Source organism: Hyaena hyaena, unplaced genomic scaffold, assembly GCF_003009895.1.
Source record: "Hyaena hyaena isolate Hyena2069 unplaced genomic scaffold, ASM300989v1 scaffold_651, whole genome shotgun sequence".
Taxonomy (NCBI): domain Eukaryota; kingdom Metazoa; phylum Chordata; class Mammalia; order Carnivora; family Hyaenidae; genus Hyaena; species Hyaena hyaena.
In genome coordinates, this window is record NW_024081282.1 from 218,896 (window position 1) to 241,278 (window position 22,383).

General features: G+C 31.9%; 1 protein-coding gene across 1 annotated transcript in view; it reads right to left on the bottom strand.

Moving 5' to 3' along the window:
• COL11A1 (collagen type XI alpha 1 chain) overlaps positions 1–22,383 on the bottom strand; it is a 211,820-nt gene that overhangs the window by 99,786 nt on the left and 89,651 nt on the right. Inside the window, 14 exon segments of the mRNA XM_039216657.1 lie at positions 3,597–3,641; positions 3,720–3,773; positions 4,958–5,002; positions 6,188–6,241; positions 11,794–11,838; positions 12,295–12,348; positions 12,601–12,645; positions 13,135–13,188; positions 14,033–14,077; positions 14,198–14,251; positions 15,456–15,509; positions 15,687–15,740; positions 15,896–15,949; positions 19,169–19,222. Of these exon segments, the coding sequence (XP_039072588.1) occupies positions 3,597–3,641; positions 3,720–3,773; positions 4,958–5,002; positions 6,188–6,241; positions 11,794–11,838; positions 12,295–12,348; positions 12,601–12,645; positions 13,135–13,188; positions 14,033–14,077; positions 14,198–14,251; positions 15,456–15,509; positions 15,687–15,740; positions 15,896–15,949; positions 19,169–19,222 (711 nt within the window).

Sequence of the window (22,383 nt, forward strand, 5' to 3'; positions counted from 1 at the left end):
CATTACTAAGTGAACATACCTCAGTGTATGTTTAGCAAGGTATGCTAAGATCCAGAACATATCAAGCAATTATGGATATGAGATTTAAACCTGGAAAAGGGATCGAATCTGTATCTTGCGTAAACCTAAAAATTCTGACAGGTCTAGAAGTTTCCTTTAAGACAAAAGCATGATGTTTTCAACATTCTGGCGATAAAATGGCCGTGTAAGTAGGATTATTTCTGTACTGAATGCAATTGGGCAATAATAGAGGCTTAAAAGCTGAAAATGACCATTTAACTTCGTATTGACTATCGTCTTCATTACTTTCTCTCTAGAGAGAAAGGTAATTACACAGTTGCCAAATTTAGTTTAAAGAACACTGAAATCTAAGTCAAAAAATCAATAACAGGTTTTACAATTTTTCCTGGCAGGAATTTTTGTTTTAGGAGAGAACATAGTGGACTTTAAGCTATTTTTGGCACATCTTTGTTTTCAATACATTCACAATTAGAAAATAAATTAAAAGAACAAGTACATGACTTAAATTATTAGATACATCCTTACAATAAGTGGCAAATTTTTTTTAAAACAAGTCACTCTATCAAGTTACTAATCTTTCCAGTCCTAAAACTATCAGGTCTGAATTAATCTTCAGAAAGAAAAAAGGAAACAGTTTTAGAAGATGTATAAAAGAGGAATTTATATATGCCGTTTATCATTGGGTTATGTTGCTTAAGGTCTAAGGAATACAACTGTCTGTACAATGAAGAATTCTAATCTTAGTTCAGGTCATAACTTGCTCTTTCACCTTTAGTTAACAATTAATGTTTTATGTGTAAAAAGAAAAATAAGTTTCAACATCCTTCCTTATCTCTTGTGATAGTTATGGTCAATTATAATACATTCTCAGAAAAACAAAATAAATAATAGATATTAAGATTCACTAAGATTTAATGATTCTTCACAGAGTTTGAAAATAGAGATGATTTGTATTAGAAAAAAGTTTCCAGGGGCACCTGGGTGGCTCTGTTGGTTGAGCATCTGACTTCGGCTCAGGTCATGTTCTCGCAGTTAGTGGGTTTGAGCCCGGCGTCAGGCTCTGTGCTGACAGCCAGCTCAGAGCCTGGAGCCTGCTTCGGATTCTGTGTCTCCCTCTCTCTCTGACCCTCCCCTGCTCATGCTGTCTGACTCTCTCTGTCTCTCTCAAATAAAATATATAAAACATTAAAAAATTTATGTTAAAGTTTCCATTAACTTTTATATAAACTTTATTTAATATAGAGAAGTAATACATTACTAGATATGATAAAATAACAGGTTTAAATAAAATAAAAGATACAAAAAATGTATTGCTGAAAAATACCTTAGCAACTTTTTCGGACAATGTCCTCATTTTACAGTCAAAATAAAGCTCAGGTAAATTAGACAACCTGCCTCAGTTTACCAGTGACTTAGTATGAGAACTAGAATTGGAACTCAAATTTTTATAGGCTACATCGGGCTCTGTGCTGACAGCTCAGAGCCTGGAGCCTGCTTCAGATTCTGTGGTCCCCTCTCCCTTTGCCCCTCCCCAACTCACACTCTGTCTCTCTCTCTTTCAAAAATAAGCATTAAAAAACATTAAACAATAAGCATTTAAAAATTTTTTTAAAACATTTGTAATTCTTTTTCTCTACATCTACTTGTTGCTTCTGAGATCACACACCATTCAAAACAACTAATAATCTCCAATTGTTTTTCTACATATAAGTAGTATACATTAGTTTTCTGTGTGTAAAATATTCTCATCATTTTTATTCTTACTTGCCTCTGTCATTTTGCCACTACCTCATTTCCAGCAAGTTAACAACTTTCCCATCCCAATTAACCTTTCCTTTAAACACCCTTTCCTAAACTCTTTGGATGGTACTTGTTGGAGAGAAAATTTTGAATTAACTCTTAAATGTCTTTTTTTAAAAATGTCTTTATTTTGAGAGACAGAGAGCGAGAGAGAGCAGGGGAGTGGCAGAGAGAGAGGGAGAAACAGAATCTGAAGCAGGCTCCAGGCTATGAACTGTCAGCACAGAGCCTGACACGGGGCTCAAGCCCATGGACCGAGAGATCATAACCTGAGCCAAAGTCGTACGTTTAACCAACTGAGCCACCCAGGCACCCCATCTCTTAAATGTCTTAACAAGAAAAATTCCAGAGAAAAACTTATATGTATGAATCTACATAATTATAAATATTTAATTTTTTTTGCACAGGCCACCTGCAAATAATTACAAGGTCAACCCTGTCTGATCAATCATTGTGCTCAGCTACCAACTCAACAGGACATTATCCTGAAGTTCATCTGCAATCATCTGAATGAATTGGGATTCTCATCAATGTAGCTGAGTTCATTTCAAATGCATAATTTTTATACAGTATTACTGAATACACTTGCATAACTTAACAATGCTTCAGTATGTTACTTTTTATTTTTTCAGAAAAAAATTATAATGGATAGATATAATAGACCCATCCAATCAGTCCTTCTCCTTATATCCATTCCTTATTGATATCAAATCCACACGAGGTGTTTTTTATGGTGCTTTTTAATAACAGTATGAATATGGGAATTAAATTATTATTAAATCAAAATTTGTATTACATAATTTCTCAACAAAGCTATAAACATTTTATTCTAAACTCTATTTTTTAAATATAATATTGTATTAAGAATTAATAATACTGCCTGTGAGTAATGTTATTTTACTTTTTTTTGAGTGTTTGTTTATTTTGAGAGGGAGAGAGGGTAGGAGACGGGCAGAGAGAGAGGGCAACACAGAATCTGAGGCAGGAGCCAGGCTCTGAGCTGTCAGCACAGAGCCCTATGCGGGGCTCGAACCCACAAACCGTGAGATCATGACCTGAGCTGAAGTCAAGACTCAGGTGTTCAGCAACTGAGCCATCCAGGTGCCCCTGCCATTTTATTTTAACATAATCACTAAAGGATTTGGTGGCTCTACACTTACATTCAACATTTACGTAAAAAAAAAAAAAAAAAAAAAATCTCAATTTCAGTTTCTTTTTCCAAGGACAATTAAACTACAAATGCACTATGAAAGATTCCACATTCTTTCATTCACTTCTGCCTAGTTTTAATCTTTATTTCCTCTCATTAATAGTTTTGTTTTGCATACAGTATAATATCTAAGATTTCCTCTTTCCCCTATGATTTAGTATACTTCTAATTTTCATAATTTGAACTGCATTTCAGCTTAAATTTGGGGATTTCAGTAAAGAGAGAAGGGAATAAACATTCTTCTGTTATGCATATATCTGGATATGTACAAGCCCTGTAGTTAATTTATTCATAAGGCAACTCTATGATTTATAAAAGGTAAAAGCATGTAATAAAAAAAGGGATACAGGATTAATTCTGTTTATGACATATCTTTGTTTCTGCTCTATAATTTAGTCCTCACCCCAGAGTATAATCTTTTTCAAAAAAGTTTCCAGGATATATAGTGTCTGCTATCAAATAATTACTTAATATATTGGGAAATGAAATATCTGTTGAAAACATTTAGATTTTTGATCTAATAGATATGTAGCAATTAAAATCACCTAAATAAATTATATCTTACCTTTTCACCTTTAGAGCCCTTGAGGCCTCTGACACCATCTGCTCCCTATAGAATAAATTAGAGGGATTAAATGACTGTAATATTTTGCACTGAAATTAAATGGTGTGAAAAAATAACATTTACCTTTACTCCTCGGGGACCAGGGTAACCAATAGGACCCTGGGGACCAGGAGGACCCTGAAAAAGACCCATTGCTATTTAAACATATAATACGTTGAAAGTGCTTCTCATCCACACACGGTAAATTTACCAAATAATCTACAAGAATATGACACATTCTACTACTGGTAAAGATTATTTGAGGTTTATCATTTGTTTCTGAAGTCCGATTAGCCCTGCCTTCTCCAAATTAATATTAACATAATTGCACAAAAATAAAATGAACAATATTAGGAAGATAATCAAAATTTATATATTTCCCACAGCTGGCTTCACTTAGTTTACCTAAAGAAAATATTTTTAAAATAATGTACAATGTTTATAGTAATGCTGTCTTTTAATGCTATTTTAATAAGAATCTAAAACTACCAACTCTGACTGATCCTACCCCCTTCTCTTGTAATCCAAAATAGTATTAACAATAAATAAGCTCTTATTATAATATTTTATTTAGATATTTTGAGAATTATTGCTCTTACAATTAAATCTCCTCCTGTTTAAGTTACAAGATGGAAACAAACTTGACAATAAACTATTAAAAATACATAAATGTGATGATAGGGAAAAAAAAGTTACCAGAGAGTAATAAGGTAAAATTGGAGTGACATAAATTGTTTAATGATATTTAGTTATTCATAACCAGTTTCATTATAATCATTTATGGCCATTCATTCCACATATACTACCTTTGCAGAATCTGGATTTATCTCTGTTCATGAGAATATTTATTTAAAAAATAGAGAATATGCTCTAATTTAGAAAATTACTATTACAATATTAAAAGTTACCTATCTAAGACAACATCTGTGTTTTTAAGTCTTGAATTAAAATAACTACCAGAACATTACTTGTATTTACATGATAGCAAAAGAAATCTTTAGAGACAAAAACATATTTGAAGGTAGAAACAAACTATTTTCATGTACTTACTTCTAATATTCCTATCCTTAAGTGATCATAAGAATATATATAACTATGCATATAAGAATATATATAACTAGAATATAACTATATATATATAACTATATAAAACTAATAATATATATACACACACATATGTACACAGATATATATGTGTATATATATATATATATGTATATATATATACACACACACACACATATCATAAAGATGACCAAAGTAAAGCATTTTCTCTTAGACATAAGGTGATGAGACATCTTCACAGAAACTTTGTAACATACCAGAGCACCTTTTTCTCCAGACTGGCCTTCTTTTCCAGGATGACCCTATATTTAGCAGAAACATATACTGGTAAGACACAATATTAAAGGTAGTTTATAATACTTTTAAATTGTTCCTTTTTTTCAGATCGATGGTTTCAACGGATAGTGAACATTTTGTAACACTGCATATGGCCCTAAATAACATTACAAACTGTAGCATTTGGAAGGAAACATAAGCTCAAATTTTACGGATGTAAGTTTCACCAAATACATAATGTATTTGAGAGTCTGGGAACAGTACATAAAACAATATGGATCATCATTAACAATTCAACTCTGGATCAATAACAGTTCTTATATAAAGATATTTTAATATGAAATCTATTTTGCATATTGATCAAATAATGAAATATCCATCTCAAAGGCAGCTAAGACATATGAAGGATACATGTGAAAATATAGAAAGATCATAAATACTAATAGTGTTAATAATAAAATTCTCAAAATTCAGTAAACAAAAATGATGACTCCATCACAATTATACCCAATAAAAATTTGTATCCTAGCTCAAAAATCTAAGTAGTTTGAAAAGAACAAAAGAAGCATAAATAACTAATTTATTTATATATATATATATAACTAATCTTTATATATAATTTTATATATATTTATGTAAATATATAATTATATATAATTACATTATTTATTATTGCATTTGGGAACAAAAAAACATGACATATATTTCTAGAAGGAAGAAATCCCTGGAACTGAGGAATTTTCATGGAAGGTGTTTGAGCACATTTACAAATGGTGAGAAGTTACCCCTTGAGCCCTCAAGAAAGATGTACTTTGAAAAAGAAGAGATAATGGAAGAGTGCCATGAAAAAAAAAAAAAAAACCTCAGGAAACTATAGAAAGAAAGATGATCTGAGAGATGCTGAGAGAAAAGTGAGTGGCGTGTGGGCCTGGAACTAATGGTTCATTAGGAAGCAGGACAGTCTGAGAACCTGAGATTTGGGCACTAGAGCACCAGAATGAGTTTATCCAAGAACCACTGCCTGATTATTAAAGATTTTGCAATATGGAGGTAACTTGATGCAATGGTATTTGAGACGGATCAATGTTTAATTACTGGCTCAATTTGTTTTTATTACTAACTTCATTCAGAAAATCACATCTAAAACACATGTAAAATCTGTTTTGGAAGATAATATGTAGAAATTTTAATGACAAGTAACTATTACTTACAGGAGGCCCATCAGCACCAGGAAGTCCTGCAAGCCCTGGTTTTCCTTGTGGTCCCTAATCAAATAGAGAAACAGCATATATTTTTTTAATGAGAATAATGAAAAATCTGACATTTATGCAAGAATATACTATTAATAAAATTCTTAACTTGAGTCACTGGCTTTTATCTATAAGTGATAAACATTTAAATAACTTTTAAACATATATGAAAAATGATATATAGAGATAAATGAAAACCAAATTTGACATATGTCCAAAAAACATGCTAGTTTTTGGCCTGCTTAGTAGTCCTTAATGTATCTTTTTTAATTAACGTATTAGGTTTTGCAAACCACAATAAGCTAGAGCTTAGAGAATAAAAAGAAAAGCAATATCGATCAGAAATGTATTGATTTATATCACTGAAAAATAAACACGGCACATTTCTATCAAAGATACTAAAAGTGCTAATTCAAATAATCACATTGTAATATTTATGAAACGTAACTGATTATTAGAATATGTTAATAAATATATTATATTGTGACAGTTACTCAAGGACACAAAGAAGAACAAATCTAATATTTTGATGTCAAAGGACATAACCTAATATGCAACTAACAAATAAAAACAAAGTAACTATCTATTAAACACATTACTCTAATTTCTGTTTGACCACAGAGGATTTCAAATCTCTTTAAACATGCCATTACTACAGTTGTAATATAGTAAGAATCACTATTGCAAAACGTAAATTCTCTCTTGATAGGAACATGGGCATTCTGCTGAGAATAATTAACATAGCAAGACTCCAGAGCCTAAATAAGTGTTACTTACTAGTCAAGTTATTAGCCAGAATTTAGAAAAAAATTTAAAGGGAAAAATATATAAGCAAGCCAAGATAATGGGCATAATTTAGCATTTTTTCATTCTCAGAGTATTTAGGAAAAGCATTATATTTATGTAGATTGGTAGTATAGAGTGTTATAAGAGAATTAACTTAAAACACAAATGAACAACAAAAAAATCAAAGATATCCTTTAAATTGAATAATTTATATTTTATAACTGAAGTTAACTGAATGTCACTTAAGAGATTTGAATGTTTCAATCCCCTTTACCACTCTAAAGAGTCATTTTAAGTCAAGTAATCATTGTAAATACCATGTTTTTAATGGCAGTATTTTGTCTGTCACATACATTATCTTTTGCTCTCAAAATAATGGTCCTATTTCTTCAAAACAAGATGTAGAGCACAAATGCAGAACTATTCCATTAGTTATTCTTATCAGTAGATGTGATATTTCCACAACTATGACCTACACACAAAACTACATAGATTTTTTTTGTTGCTGCTAAATTTAAGGGACTAGAAATATTAAAGCTTTTGAACTATAAAATGATTTTTTAAATTAAGTTAACCATACTGACTGATGTGAAGTCATATCTTATTGTAGTTTTGATTTGTATTTCTCTGATGATGAGTGATGTTGAGCATCTTTTCATGTGTCTGTCAGCCATCTGGAAGTCTTTGGAAAAATGTCTATTCATGTCTTCTGCCCATTTCTTAACTGGATTACTTGTTTTCTATGTGTTGAGTTTTATAAGTTATTTATATATTTTGGACACTATCCCTTTAGCAGATATGTCATTTGCAATTCTCTTCTCCTACTCTGTAGGCTGTCTTTTAGTTCTGTTGTTTCTTCACTGTGCAAAAGCGTTTTATTTTGGCAAAGTCCCAATATATATATATATATATATATATATATATATATATATATATACACATATTGTTTTGGCTTACCTTGCCTCTGAAAACATATCTAATAAGAGCCTAATGTTTATAGCAGCATTATCAAGAATAGCCAAATTAGGAAAAAACCCAAGTGTCCATTAACTGATGAATGGATAAAGATGGAATACACACACGCACACACACACACACACACACACACTGCAATCGTACACAGCCATAAAAAAGAACGAAATCAGGGGCGCCTGGGTGGCTTAGTCGGTTAAGCGTCTGATTTTCGCTTAGGTCATGATCTCGCGGTTCGTGGGTTCGAGCCCCGCGTCGGGCTCTGTGCTGACTGCCAGCTCAGAGCCTGGAGCCTATTTCAAAGTCTGTGTCTCCCTCTCTCTCTAACCCTCCCCTGCTCATGCTGTCTTTCTCTCTCTCTCTCTCTTTCCTAGAAATAAATAATAAAAATATTAAAAAAAAGAATGAAATCATGCCATTTGTAACAATGTGGAAGGAGCTAGAGAGTATTATGCTAAGTGAAGTAAGTTAGTCAGAAAAAGACAAATACCATGATTTCACTCATATGTGGAATTTAAGAAACAAAACAAATGAACATAGGGGAGAGAAAGAGAGGTAAACCAATAAACAGACTCAATTAGAGAGAACAAACTGATAATTACTGGAGTAGGTGGGCAGGGGGATGGGTCGGGAGGGCACCTGTTCATAAGTGATGAATCACTAAAGTCTACACCTGACTAATATTGCACTATATGTTAACTAGCTGGAATCTAAATAAAAATTTGGAGAAAAAAATTAAGTTAAAATCAATCCATCTCTTTTATTTATTTATTAAATGTTTATTTATTTTAAGAGAGAGAGAGAGAACGAAAGGTTATGCTAAGTGATAGATTATTGATAGATAGTCCTTTTCTTAATATACAGTCCATTTTAAGTCTCAATTCCATGAAATATCATCATCTAAAGAGTATGGGTAAATTAACTAATGTTAATATATGAGAGAGTTGCAATATAAATGAATCCAGACCCATATCCATGTCTTCAAAATCCTTGCCTTTAATCTTTATTTTGTGTCTTGTTATTTCATTCTTAACTCACAACATTATATAATACTATTAGCTTTCTGTAAAGCAATTAACATGTGAGTGATGTAAATTCTGACATCATATATTAAATCACAGGAAATATTCAGCATATTTATCAAAATGTCAGGATAAATGATATTGTTGTTTATCCAATTTAGTAAACTAAAAAACTTTATAAAATATTTTACACAAATATAATAAAAGCACAGGCTACAATAACTTAGGGCAAAAGTAAAAGTTACTAGGAATTTAAAATATATGACAATAGTTAAATTATATCTGTTACATTATACCATGATCCAATTGAAAACACTATTTACCAAGTTTTGAGAAAAAAGGCTCTTGAGCCAGAATGAACAGAATACAGTATATTATAAAGAAAATAAAAGTAATATAGATGCAAAATAAAATATAACAGATGCAATATAAATAGAACATGCTTCTCTTATGTTTTTGAGTTCCGTTTTTCTTTAATAAAAAGAGACTATCTTTGAACCCACAGGCTGAATATGTTCAGGCCACAGAAGGAAGCAGCTAATGCTTATAATTGCTTCCTTTTTACCATGAGTACAGTGAACCAGATCCTATATTCTACCTTTGGCTCAACAAAGGGAATTCAGATATACCAGTTTACCTTACCAGCAAATTCCTCTTAGGAATCCAATGCATGGTAGAAAATTTAACAGGCATATGCCTCAAGTACAATTTATAATGAATGTATTCTGGTCATGATGAGCTAGTCTAAAGTGTGGTAAAACAGGCCCAAGTTAAAATTTCTGATCTGAAGTAAATATTTGAGTGCACCTGGGTAGCTTAGTCGGTTAGGCATCTGACTCTTGATATCAGCTTAGATCATGATCTCACAGTTTGTGGGAGTGAGCCCTGTGTAGGACTCTGAGCTGACAGCATGGAGCCTGCTTGGGATTATTTCTCTTTCTCTCCTGCTCCTCCCCCACTTGCATGCTCTCTCGCTCTCTCGCTCTCTTGCTCTTACTCTCTCTCTGACTCAAAAAACAAAAACAAAATATAAAACAAAACAAAAACCTTTTTTAAAAAAAGAAGTCTTAAAGTACAGATGTGAAATCACCTTTGGTACTTTACATCTTAAATAGGGAAGTTTCTAAAAGATCTCTAATACTGTACCATACAGAAAATATGCACAGCAAAATTACTTGAAAGACAAGTTAAATTTTATTTTAACTCTCACAATATAATAATAGGATACCTACCTTTATTAGAATATTACCAAAGTATGTGAATAGATGTTTTACCAAAGGAAATAGAGAAATGGCCAATAAGCACATGAAAAGATGGTCAACATCACTAGTGATTAGGGAGATGGAAATTAATAGCACAATGAGATAACATTTCACTCCAAGAAGAATGACCATAATCAAAAAGAAAAACAAACATTCATGAAGATGTAAGGAAATAGAATCTTCATACATTGCTGATAAGAAGGAAATAATGGTGCAACAGTATGGAAGCTTCTTCAAATGTTAAGCATTACATTTACCACATAACCCAGCAATTCCAATTCTATGTATCTACCCAAAAGAAATCAAAATTTGTCCACACAAAGACCTATATGCAAACATTCATATCAGCACTATTTGTAGCAGCTAAAAAGCATAAACAATTTATAAGTCCATCAGTTGCTCAAAAAGTAAACAAAATGGTATATTCCGTTAATGGAAACATTTGGCAATAAAAAGGAGCAAAAAAATGATGTATGTTGCAATATAATAAGTCTCAAAAACTTTAAGCCAAATGAAAGAAATCAGACACAAAGGTATATACTATATTTATTTATATGATTAAATTTATATTTTAAATTCATTCATGAATTTCATAGTAAATGAAATTTACTGGATAGTAAATGTCCAGTAAAGACAAATCTATAGAGGCAGAAAACAGATTAGTGGTTGTCTTAAGTCTGTGGGTAGGACACGAGTGCAAATTGACATAAAGTTTCTTTCTGGGGTGGTATAAAATGTCTAAAAATGTGATTGTGGCCCAACTCTATACATTTACTGAAAATCATTGGCCAGTACACTTAAAATGAGTGAAATTTTATGGTATCAAATTACACCTTAACAAAGTTGTTTATGTTTTTAAATTATATGTTCACAGAAATGAACAAAAATAAAGGGAAAAAGATAGTAGTATATGTGCTGCCGAAGCGAGCACGGGAAAAAGATAGTAAAGAGAACCTATCAACATTGTACTATAACTATAGTGGACAGGAAATATTACTGAAGGAATGTGGCAGAAGAAATCAGAGAGAAAATTATCTCTTTAATTAAAGACTTATTCTTGTTTTGATCCAGACATTGAGTTAGTAACAAGAACATCCATTGTCATTTATACATGAAAAATGGTGGGAATCATAACTTCACAAATTTCCCTTAATCAGATATTGCTAAAAAACCCTTGTCACAGCAAATCTAATGACATTTTTTAAGTAATGAGAAAGAAAAGGGGAACCAAAAGGTAGAGAAAGCATTCATTCATACCAGTACATTTCTAAAATTAATATAGCTGAGAATGTCACATTTGGAAGCTATCCAAATGGAAATATGTGAAATTTTATCATTTGCAGTTCAGAGATGTATGAATGGCTTCCCCTCACACTGTACCCTCAAGATTTTACTCTGGATTATTTCCTTATGTGTTGAGCCATCTCAACATCTTATCAAAAACAGAAGGCAAGTCATTGCATCTGCCTAAGGTTGAAACCTGAAATTGGTCGCCAGACATTACTAAAACAACAGAGTAACTTACTTTTTCACCAGGAGGACCAATTGGACCTTGTGGACCAGGAAGACCCTATTTTAAAAGAATTTGTTTCATATGTCAGGAATCACTTCACAAAGAATGAATTTTTTAAAAAAGTAAAATAACCTTCTATTTCACATGCAATGAGTTATGAGAATCTGTATAAATTCCCCACATTTACCAGAAAGTTTTGGAACACTAGGAGACATTTTACACAAGCTACTCTTTTGGCAGTGCAACTGTAATGCTATTCAGACCCCTTCTGCAGGTGTGGCTTTCGTCCTGGCATTCCATGAACACTGAATGACTCATTTTATTCTTGGAAAAAAGGGACCTCTGCAAATTTGCTTAATTTTTTTTAAAAAAGGGAAAAAAGAATCACCTTCCTACTTCCACACTGTAAACATTTTCAGCCCTACATAGAAAATTTTGAGGCTGTCAGTTTTCTCACGAAAAGATACCATCTTACCCCATTATCTCAAAGGAGCTACAGTGGCCTAGACCTACCTGAGGTCCTGGATTCCCTTGCTGACCTGGAGGTCCAGGCTCCCCTTGGGGACCCTGCCACAGGAAAACATAAAGAGTATTTAATAAGGCTACTTCACATAGGTTTTTTTCTTCTCAATTGAAAATCAGTCCCTAAATCAGTTTTCCCTATGGGAATCTGGAAAATCTTGGAAAATATTAATGCTATCAGAACTAGATGACTTCACAAAATGTTGTAAGAAATTTTTCTTTTAGACTTAGCAACAAAAGTGGTTTGTTAGAACCTAGATGCAGAAATGAGCTATTTTACAGATGTTATCTACATACCATGTTTCCTTTTGGTCCTGGGGGGCCATCTACACCTGCAATACCCTTCAATAAAGTTAAAAAAAATAAATAAATAAAATAAATAAATAAATAAATAAATAAATGAATAACATACATATGGATGTTTTTAAGTTTAAATGCTACAACAGAAAATCAAAAAGACTAACTTAACAGCATGGCACCCACTAGCCTAGAGTGACTAAACATCATTTTAGGATTTGGAGGCAATGACATAGAAGGCAAGGTCTATACTCTCCATTCTGTGTCCACATTGGAGACAGCCTAGCAGCATTTTGCACTGTGTAATGGAAATTTGACATTAAACAATAAAGTAGATAAACAAAAAGGAAGAGAAAAGAAAGGGGTAGAGTGGAGAATGATCAGTGTAACCAACAGGCAGCATCATTAGGTCTCAGAATACAATAATGCAGTAAACACTTAGCTGTCTACTGAAAGCTTTTTTGGCCTTGGGCTTTAAAAAGTCTGACAACAAGCTTTTCCTAGAAAATTATGAATATTTCCAGCAATACATACAGGCTGCCCTGTAGGTCCTGGAGTCCCCCTTGGTCCCAGCAAACCTCGTGGACCCTAGAAGGGGGAAGAAAAACAAAACATGTTCTCATAAGAAATGTGCTCAAAGTACACTTCCTCCTCCAAAGAAATTTAAATGCAATGTTTGGAGTAAAAATATCTGTACATCTTTTATTAACACACACCAAGTGGTGTTTAAAATACCAATTTTATGTAACACAAATATCTCATGTTTATAGTGATCCAAAAGCCAGAATTGGTAACAGGGAGTTTTAGCACTATGCCTCTTTGATTCTATAAATTTATATGTAAATCACTTGGGAAAATTTTAAACCAGAAATAGTTTAATATTTGAGGTTACTTTAGTGTCATTTTCTGATTTGAATGGCAATACTGAATCTTACTAAGTCTTATTATTCAATCAAATAGAATATACAAATAGAAAAATTCTGATTTTCACTCATTTCATATTTAGGTAAATTCCTAAAGTTCTAGACTTATAGAAACTAGCACAATTTATACTTATATATGATATGTACTAAGCCCCTAAATTTTTTGTACTTTCTGGGTATGAGATCCATTTATCCTAAATATACAGTTTCTGGAGCTACTGATGATATAAAAACTAAAATAAAACAAACAAGCAAGCAAAAAAAAATCCCAGCAACACAAACTAGGTAAGTTCTTTGGCTGAAAAGATGAAAATTTCTTTCCTCTGATTCTCTCTATAACTTAGAACTCTATGTGTCCTTCTTTTAAAATGTTTTCCCGTAACAACTACCTGGTTAGCTTAGGTAAGACTGCTATAGCCACCTGAGTTTATTAGTGACTTTATATGTATAACACCAGTAACTATTCTACCAAAACAAGGCATTATTTTAAAAGAAAGAAAGTTGCTTACAGCTTCACCTGGAAGACCCCTTGGTCCAATTTCTCCATCTTCTCCCTGTCATTGACAAAATGAATGGGGGGGTAATGCAATTAGACAATATATCAATTCAAAAAGACTTTGTTCTTTTATGTGCTCACTTTAAAAATTTCTTAAAAGAAACGAAGCTTAATATACCCTCATTCCATCTTCTCCAGGGGGACCAGGAGGACCTTGGGGACCCCGCTCACCCTGTTAAACAAATACAAATACGATTAGAAAATGAAATAAAGCAGAATATTCAGAAGTCTACCCTACAACTATCATGCTGAATATAAGGACCGTATGGTGGGAAAACTTATGCCTTCATTGTCCTCCTCAGAACACTGAAAAGATAAATCTTATTTTTTCATTAACTGACTTTATATATTACTAAGCTAGAAAAAAATTTCCTTCAATTTTAAAAGCAAAAAGGTTTAAATAAAGCACCTAACATAATTATTATAAACTAAATCATTTAGAAAATTATTTTCTAAGATTCTTTTTAAAAGACACACACTTTGTTGATTTTCATTTAGTTTAATTTTTTCTGCTTCTAAAATAATTTGTAACAAATCAACACAACTCAAGACTAAAGACATTTTAGATTTTTTAAAAAAGAATATTATATATTTCCCTTGACATACAGTAGGTATACACTAAATATCTTGTTAGGCACCCATAGTGTTCTCTTTTCTTTCTCTTTCTTTTCATTTTAAGTTCTCTAACTAATATAAAGGTTGTCTTATCTTCATTCTTCACTTCTGGAGAAGAAAAATGTGAAGATCCAAAGGTGCTCTTTGTCTAAGGACTGCCTCTTTCCTTAATTTCGCACTAAAAATATCCCTTAGATTCCTGTTCAGCATGGTGGTTTATTTAGCTTTTGCAAAGTATAAGCTCTTGTGTTGGATTGCAAGCTCATATTATCACAAGAAATAGCTTGTGGTGTCTCCATCTATGGGTACCATTTAGCTTAGGATAATAAAATACAGTGTCCAGTATATTAGTGACAGACTGCCTAAAGAAGATTCTATTGAGTATATGTCCACAGATAAAATATAAGAGGGAAATTAAGGTGATTATCAAAAAACAAGGGGTAAAATTAAATCTCCACTCTTGACTTTCTATAAATATGTCTTCCACATACATGTACATAAAAATTATGCCAGAACTTATATTTGCATGATTATTATCTAAAAACAATTAAAGAACTCATACTGGTATTGCATGTGTAATTCTATTTGTGTAATTCTATTTATCTTTCTATAGCATATAGTGGATGCAGTAATTTACTGAATTATTGTCTTTACAAATATTTAAATTATTTTTTTATTTCTTAAAGTATATTGATTCTAAAATATTTCATACTATTCCTATATTATCCCTGCATGCAAAGTAACAGAATGGTATATCTTACCCTGTGACCTTTGTCACCTGGCAGACCCGGAAGTCCATCAAATCCTCGATCCCCCTGTAAAATCATCATCATCCTCATCATCGTTATCATTCTCATCATCATCACATTCCCAATCTAATTCTCTACTGTAATTTAATGGTGGAATATTCATTGATATCAAGAAATTCTGTTTTAAAATATAAAATTTTCAGAGATGAACTGACTGAATATACAAATGTATGAGCTCCTGACCTTCGCCCCAGGTTCTCCGGGCATCCCTCTTCCTCCATCAGCACCTGGACGACCCTGATAATGCCAAGAACATGACTAAGCAAAAAGGATTCCTACTGGCACAGAGTAAATAAATAAATACATAAAAATAAGAATAAAATATATTTAAAAAAACAAGATAGCTCATGATTTCATATGCCCTCAAAATACACAATGAAAACCAGACATACCCTTTTTCCAGGTTTTCCTGTTGGACCGGGTGGACCTTGGACACCACGAGGGCCCTATACCAAAACATCATAACTTATTCATTTTATGGAATTTTTGATCAATAAACTGAATCACATTGAGAGAAATAGTTTTAGAAATGTATATCCTCTTAGTTTTACCTTAATCACTTTAACATAAAGAAAATTATTTCTTATGTAAAAGCTCAGATAAAGCAGAAGAGAACAATTTTTCTAAAAGGCTTCTTGCAACAAAGAGTCATATTATTTTGCTAAGTTTCTAGAGAGAGCTGATTACGTTTAAATAAAAGAAATAGGAAGTGATATTTTAACATTCAAAAAAATCCTCAACTACTCATTTTATTCTCAAAATGTTTTTTTTTTTTTACATTTTCTTTGAAAACACTCTTAACTACCCATCTCTTTTCTCTTTTCTTTTCAATTACTTTTCCTTTCCCTTTCCCTTAATTCTGTAGAGATCCTCTCCTATGTATTCTTTTATTTGACTTACCACATGGTTTATAATTGACATTTTTCATAATTGATTTCCCATTAAATTGTTAACTGCTGTGATTTTAGACTAAATCTGTCTTTTCTCCATTATACTTCTACAACTTAGCATAGTGACTGAAACATCCTTCTTTCAATCATCTACAAGATGATGGAGAATGATTTGGTGATCCCTAAAGCAAATTATTGCCTGGCATCATCCCATGTCAGATCAAAGGTTAAAGATTCTCAATATGTGTTTTTCTTGGAGCAGTACAATATAATGTATGTCAACGAACAATGTTTTATGTGGAGATAGATCCACATAGTATTTTTTAAAAATGACATAGTTAATAATAGGTCAAATGTAGCTCTAGTGTAAACATTGTATAGGCCTTTATATTTAGTTAACTGTATCCTTTTTAAAGTTAACTTAAACAATATGCATATAATGAGCGTGGTAGCAAATGTAACACACATTTGAAATTACACATAATTTTTATCATCTATAATGTTGATTATAGAAATATGAAATTAGGGTTGTCTAATAATTGGAGTTTAAAAGAATATAGCTTTCTAAGAAAATTATTGTTTTAAAATGACTCAACCCTATATCTCAGCTGGAAGGTAAAGCGCAATACTAACAAGACAAATCTTAGTTTTTAATGAAAATGATCCTTCTTCACTTGATATTATATCTTTTTGGACTCAAGTCAAGGAAAGTCACAAATCCATGAAAACTACTGCAAAATGTTTTCAGATCTGACTATTTTATAAAGAGGTAAATTTGATGAAAAATTTATAAATTTTGCAGAAGATTAAGCTCCCTAGATTTTAACATCGTGACATTTCAGTATTTTATGCAATTCTCAGTTAAGTTCCAATGCTTTCCATACCCCTATGGCAATATTAACCAAGCATGGAAAAGAAGGCTGCCATGTTATGAATCACCCAAATATCTTTCTCAATTTTCTTTTATTTTTTTCCAATTCCAAAACAAACCGTACTGTGTCCATACAAAGGAATACTACTCGGTGACAAAAAAAAAGAATGAACTATTAAGGCACTTATTAACTGTGATGAACCTTAAAGGCAACATAGTAAATGAAAGAAGCCAGTCTTCAAAAGGAAACACATGCATGATTTCATTTATATAGTATTCTTGAAAAGAGAAAAGTGTAGTAATAAAGAAAAGATCAGTGACTGTCAGGTATTAGGGGTAGAGGAGGGAGATGTGATCATAAAGGGTTGGCTCCAAAAAATTATTTATGGTTACTGAGCCGTTCTCTATCCTGATGATTATGGTAGTGGTTACAATGAATATATATTGGTGTTGAAATTCATTTTCACCTTGTAATACTTTTAAAATAATATTAATTTTATTTTTTTTTTTAATTTTGCATTTACTTATTTTTGAGAGACAGAGAGAAAGAGCATGAGTGAGGGAGGGGCAGAGAGCGAAGGAGACACAGAGTCCAAAGTAGGCTGCAGGCTCTAAGCCTTCAGCACAGAGCCCAATGTGGGGCTTGAACCCATGAACCGTGAAATCATGACCTGCACTGAAGTAGGACACTCAACCGAATGAGCCACCCAGGTGCCCCCAAAAATAAAATTAATTTTAAAAGAAGGAAAATAATTAGTCGATGGTCACTTGAGAGCTCAGGTCATGATCTCAAGGTTAGTGAGTTCGAGCCCCACAAAGGGCTCTGTGCTGACAGCCCAGAGCCTGGAGGCTACTTGAGATTCTGCATCTCCCTCTCAATCTTTCCCTCCCCTGCTTGCTCTCCACATTCCCCCCCATGTCTCTCTCTCTCTCTCAAAAATAATAAACATTTTTTAAAAAATTAAAAAACTCTCTCTGTCCCTCCCCTGCTCATGCTTTTACTCTGTCTCTCCAAAATAAATAAATGTTAAAAAAAAAAAAAAAGTCGTCCTTTTATTTCAAAATAAATGCATTTTGGGGGCACCTGGGTGGCTCAGTCAGTTAAGCATCTGACTTCAGCTCAGGTCATGATCTCACAGCTTGTGATTTCAAGCCCCCTGTCAGGCTCTGAGCGGTCAGCCTGCTTTGGATTCTGTGTCTCCCTCTCTCTCTCCCTTCCCCTGCTTGCACTCTGTCTCTCTCTCCTATAAAAATAAATAAACATTTAAAAAATTAAAATTAAAATAAATGTATTTTTTAAATGTCACATTTTGTTTTTCCTTTTTTCTAGAATGAGTATACTTCCTAATGTGCTTATATTGAATGTTTCTACTTATTATCATTAAAGGAAAAATAATAATTTTAATTTGTTATCATGTAAATATAATCTAAGATCTTTTCTTGATTTTTCAGCTCTGATGTTTTCAATTCTCATAATTTCCTCAGTTCTACAAAAGATTTGAAGTTACCTTTTTTCAAGTATGTTAAATATTGTTTCTGAAAGTATATGCTACGTTCACTTTCCACAGAAAATATCATGGGTTTGAGGCAGGGCCACTTAAAGGTAAAATTGCAGTAGTTCCTTGCTCTATACCATCTCAAGCCAATTTAATATTCTGAAAGCCTATTACTATCAAGCCTTTCCCATCCCAGTTTATTATCTTCTTTTAATATTGTTTAAATTAATCAAGTTATTGGCAGTCAACTGGCCACTGGGGAATTTTCAATTAAAGTAGGTGATGTGAACTTAAAAGTAATGTAAGTAATTTCTTTACTCATAAAACAGATGGCAGACACTTCTATTACCCTACTAGATAAAATGAAGTCAAAAATAAAATAAATGAAATAGACTCGTTTTTTTTTACCTGAGGACCTGGGTCACCACTCTCACCTTTGGCACCAGATGAACCAGGCCCCCCCTGTAGAGAAAAAGTAAGGCTATAAAAATTTAATTGAGTAAAAATTCCCTAACCACTTTCATCTTACCATTTTCACATGAAATGGTGAAACATTCTTCAAAATATATTTCATCAAATTAGTATAATTTTATTAACCAATACAATAAAATTTTAAGTCCTTTTATTGAAATATATCTTTTCTCAGATTTTGAATGTATTCCAGTGAGAAAGATATATTTAAAAGTCTCTATTTTACACGTAATTACACAGAAGCCAATTTCATAAAATCACTTTGTAATCTTCTTTAATGTGTGTGCCATCACAGTACTTATGATGATACACAAGGCGTTATTTATTATAAAGCTGTGATGCAGGGCTAGAGGCAACACGTTTTTACCGAATCTATTATATACTGCATCCATTTATACAGCAAGGGCTTGGTGAAATGTTATTGCTTTTATACTCAGAAATTTCTCAGACACTGAATTCTCTACCAATAAAATGTCAAGAACAGATGCTGCCACTATCATTATAAGTGTCCTGAAGTAATGTCAAAGCGTTTTTTCCCAAAAATGGTTTATTTCCCAGAAAAATAAGTCCTTATGACAAAAACTTCTTACAAATGTTTACATAACTCAAAAAGTGCAACAATAACTTAGTACGTTAACTGGAAAAAATATAAAAACACTTCATAAAAGTGTCCTGAGTTTAAAAAATAAATACCAGACCATCCATTCCCCTAAAAAGCTTTAGAACATTAAAACTGAACACAGTGGTAATAGTTACTTCATACCGAAGTATTTCAGGTGTTTAAGAAGTTTCTTACTTATTTAAATCAATACATATTCAAAAATAGTGCACTGAATCATTATACAAAAAATCAAAATTGTGCTAAGTCTGAAAATGTTAGCTATCTAGAGCCTCCTGGTGGCTCCAAAGTAAAACAACTATTAATCTGACTCCTAAAAAATGCAAAAAAAAAAAAAAAAATCGAGTAACATGAATATTTTAATCTTGAAAATTATAGAATAATAGCCTTCAAGATCCTAATTAAGAATTCTTGCAACTACATTTTTTCAAGAGAAAACCTGAGGTCCTGTATTAAATCAGATTATTAATCACTGAGTTGAACACAATTATAGAACAGTTCATTTGTTTTTAATTAATTTACTGCATTGTATTCTCTCTATATAAGCACTACCTACTCAACAAATTATAATTACTTTTTCTAAATACTTACTCTAAAAATTATCATGCAATAATTGACAGTAACAGAAAAGGAAAAGTAACCACAGGATTTTCTATGTTTCTTGCACACTTATAGTCTCCATTGGTCTCGAAAAGCAATTGGAAAAAACAACTGAATTAAGAATTTTTCATTGGAAGAATACATGTTTGTATCTTAATATAGTGATGTAGATTCCGTTTCTGTTATATAAAATACTTTAGGATCTAGAATTTGACAATCTGTGGAAATTTGATGCTTTGGAGCAAAGGATAATAGAAGAGAAAATGGTGAAAAGAAACAATATGACATTTTTCTCTCAATATCTACCTTTAATCTTTAAGGAAGCGAACACTTTCCATAACAAAGACTTAAGTATTAAAATTAATTAGTCTTGTATCCAATGCATGGTACTGATAATGTGTACATGGTTGCCAATGTTTTCTCTCTGCCAACAAATTGGGAATGGCTGACCGTCAACGATTGGTGAAAACAGGAACCGCTAATGGAACATGCTTTCACTACTTCTGCTCATCACTGCCCTTACCCTCTACAAATCTGCTGAGCTTACGCTTGTCAGGATGATACATAGGAAGATTCCTTTGGAAAATGCAGTTTTAGAGATCTTTGACTGATATTTTTAAATTTTGTAACATATGGTTATTTCCCAATCATGCTAGACTGTAAAAATCAGCCTGGTGCACTCATTAAAAATATAGTTTGCCACTTCAAATCCTGAATCTTTACCATCAGAATCTCAAGTTCAGGGCCCCCGGAGCTTTCATTTTTAATAAAATATACAGATAATTCTGCCCCAGATTTATAAAACATTAGCATGCTGCTGTCTTTACTCAGTCATGTAAATTTGAGTTATCACTAACAAACAATGAAATATTAACTATTTCATCCTTTGTTAAGTTACATAGAATCTTCCATGTTTCTTATTATTTTGCCAGAGCATATGTTCTACATGAGCCCATATGATTGAGTGTATATCCCTTCAAAATATATAAGATGTACAAACTTTTAAGACTGAATTAAGATAACCATAAATTTATGTAAACTATGTTAACAAACCTTTGAATAAAATACATGAATAAAACTATTTATCACCCTAATAAGATTAGTAAAACAAACTAAATAATTAGAAGACTATTCACTTGATGTAAACGTGAATAAAATTGTTTTGCTGTGTCTACTAACTAAATCACATGTAAGATTTTAATGTTCATCGTCCTAATTTCTATAAATACCATTATTTCAATAAAACATACTGAAACATATAAAATCATATGAAAGAACAGGAGGAATAGCTTTTTATATAGAAAAATAAATACTTAAGATAAAAATTATTTATTCAGTTAATTCTAAGATCAATCAGAAGCAAAGTTGGACTCCTGCAGTCTTCTTTTCCCTTAAGGAAAAACGTAATTTGAAAAGAACCTCTGTGTTTTTTTGTGAATTGCTACACTGCTCAACATTTGGTACAAGTTTCAAAATATTTGAAGATATTTTATATTAAAAACCACTTGGAAAATATTAGCTTGTTAGCAAACTTGTATGGAAAAATAAAACACTGTCATTTTCCAAGAGTCTCCAGAAGACAAATTAATTTCTCTAATATCTGAAGCACTCTGTGGAATATGGAGGACAAACTGAAGTTTAAGCCAAGTATCCTGATTGCTCCCCAAGTTATGGAACAATTTGACTCACCTCAAATACTTTTTTCTTTTTTAATGAAAATTCTATGTAACGTTAAGTTTCAATAATTTAATGTAAAACTAAATTTTTTATAATCTGGAATACTGTGCAAATAAATCATAGTTATAATTCAAAAAACTAATAGATATGTGACTCAATTATTTTTTCACTGTATTTACTTGATTTGAAAATTCTTCATTGAAATTTTTTTATCAAAACTTACTGAGGACTAAATTGAAACAGACTTTCAAAATGG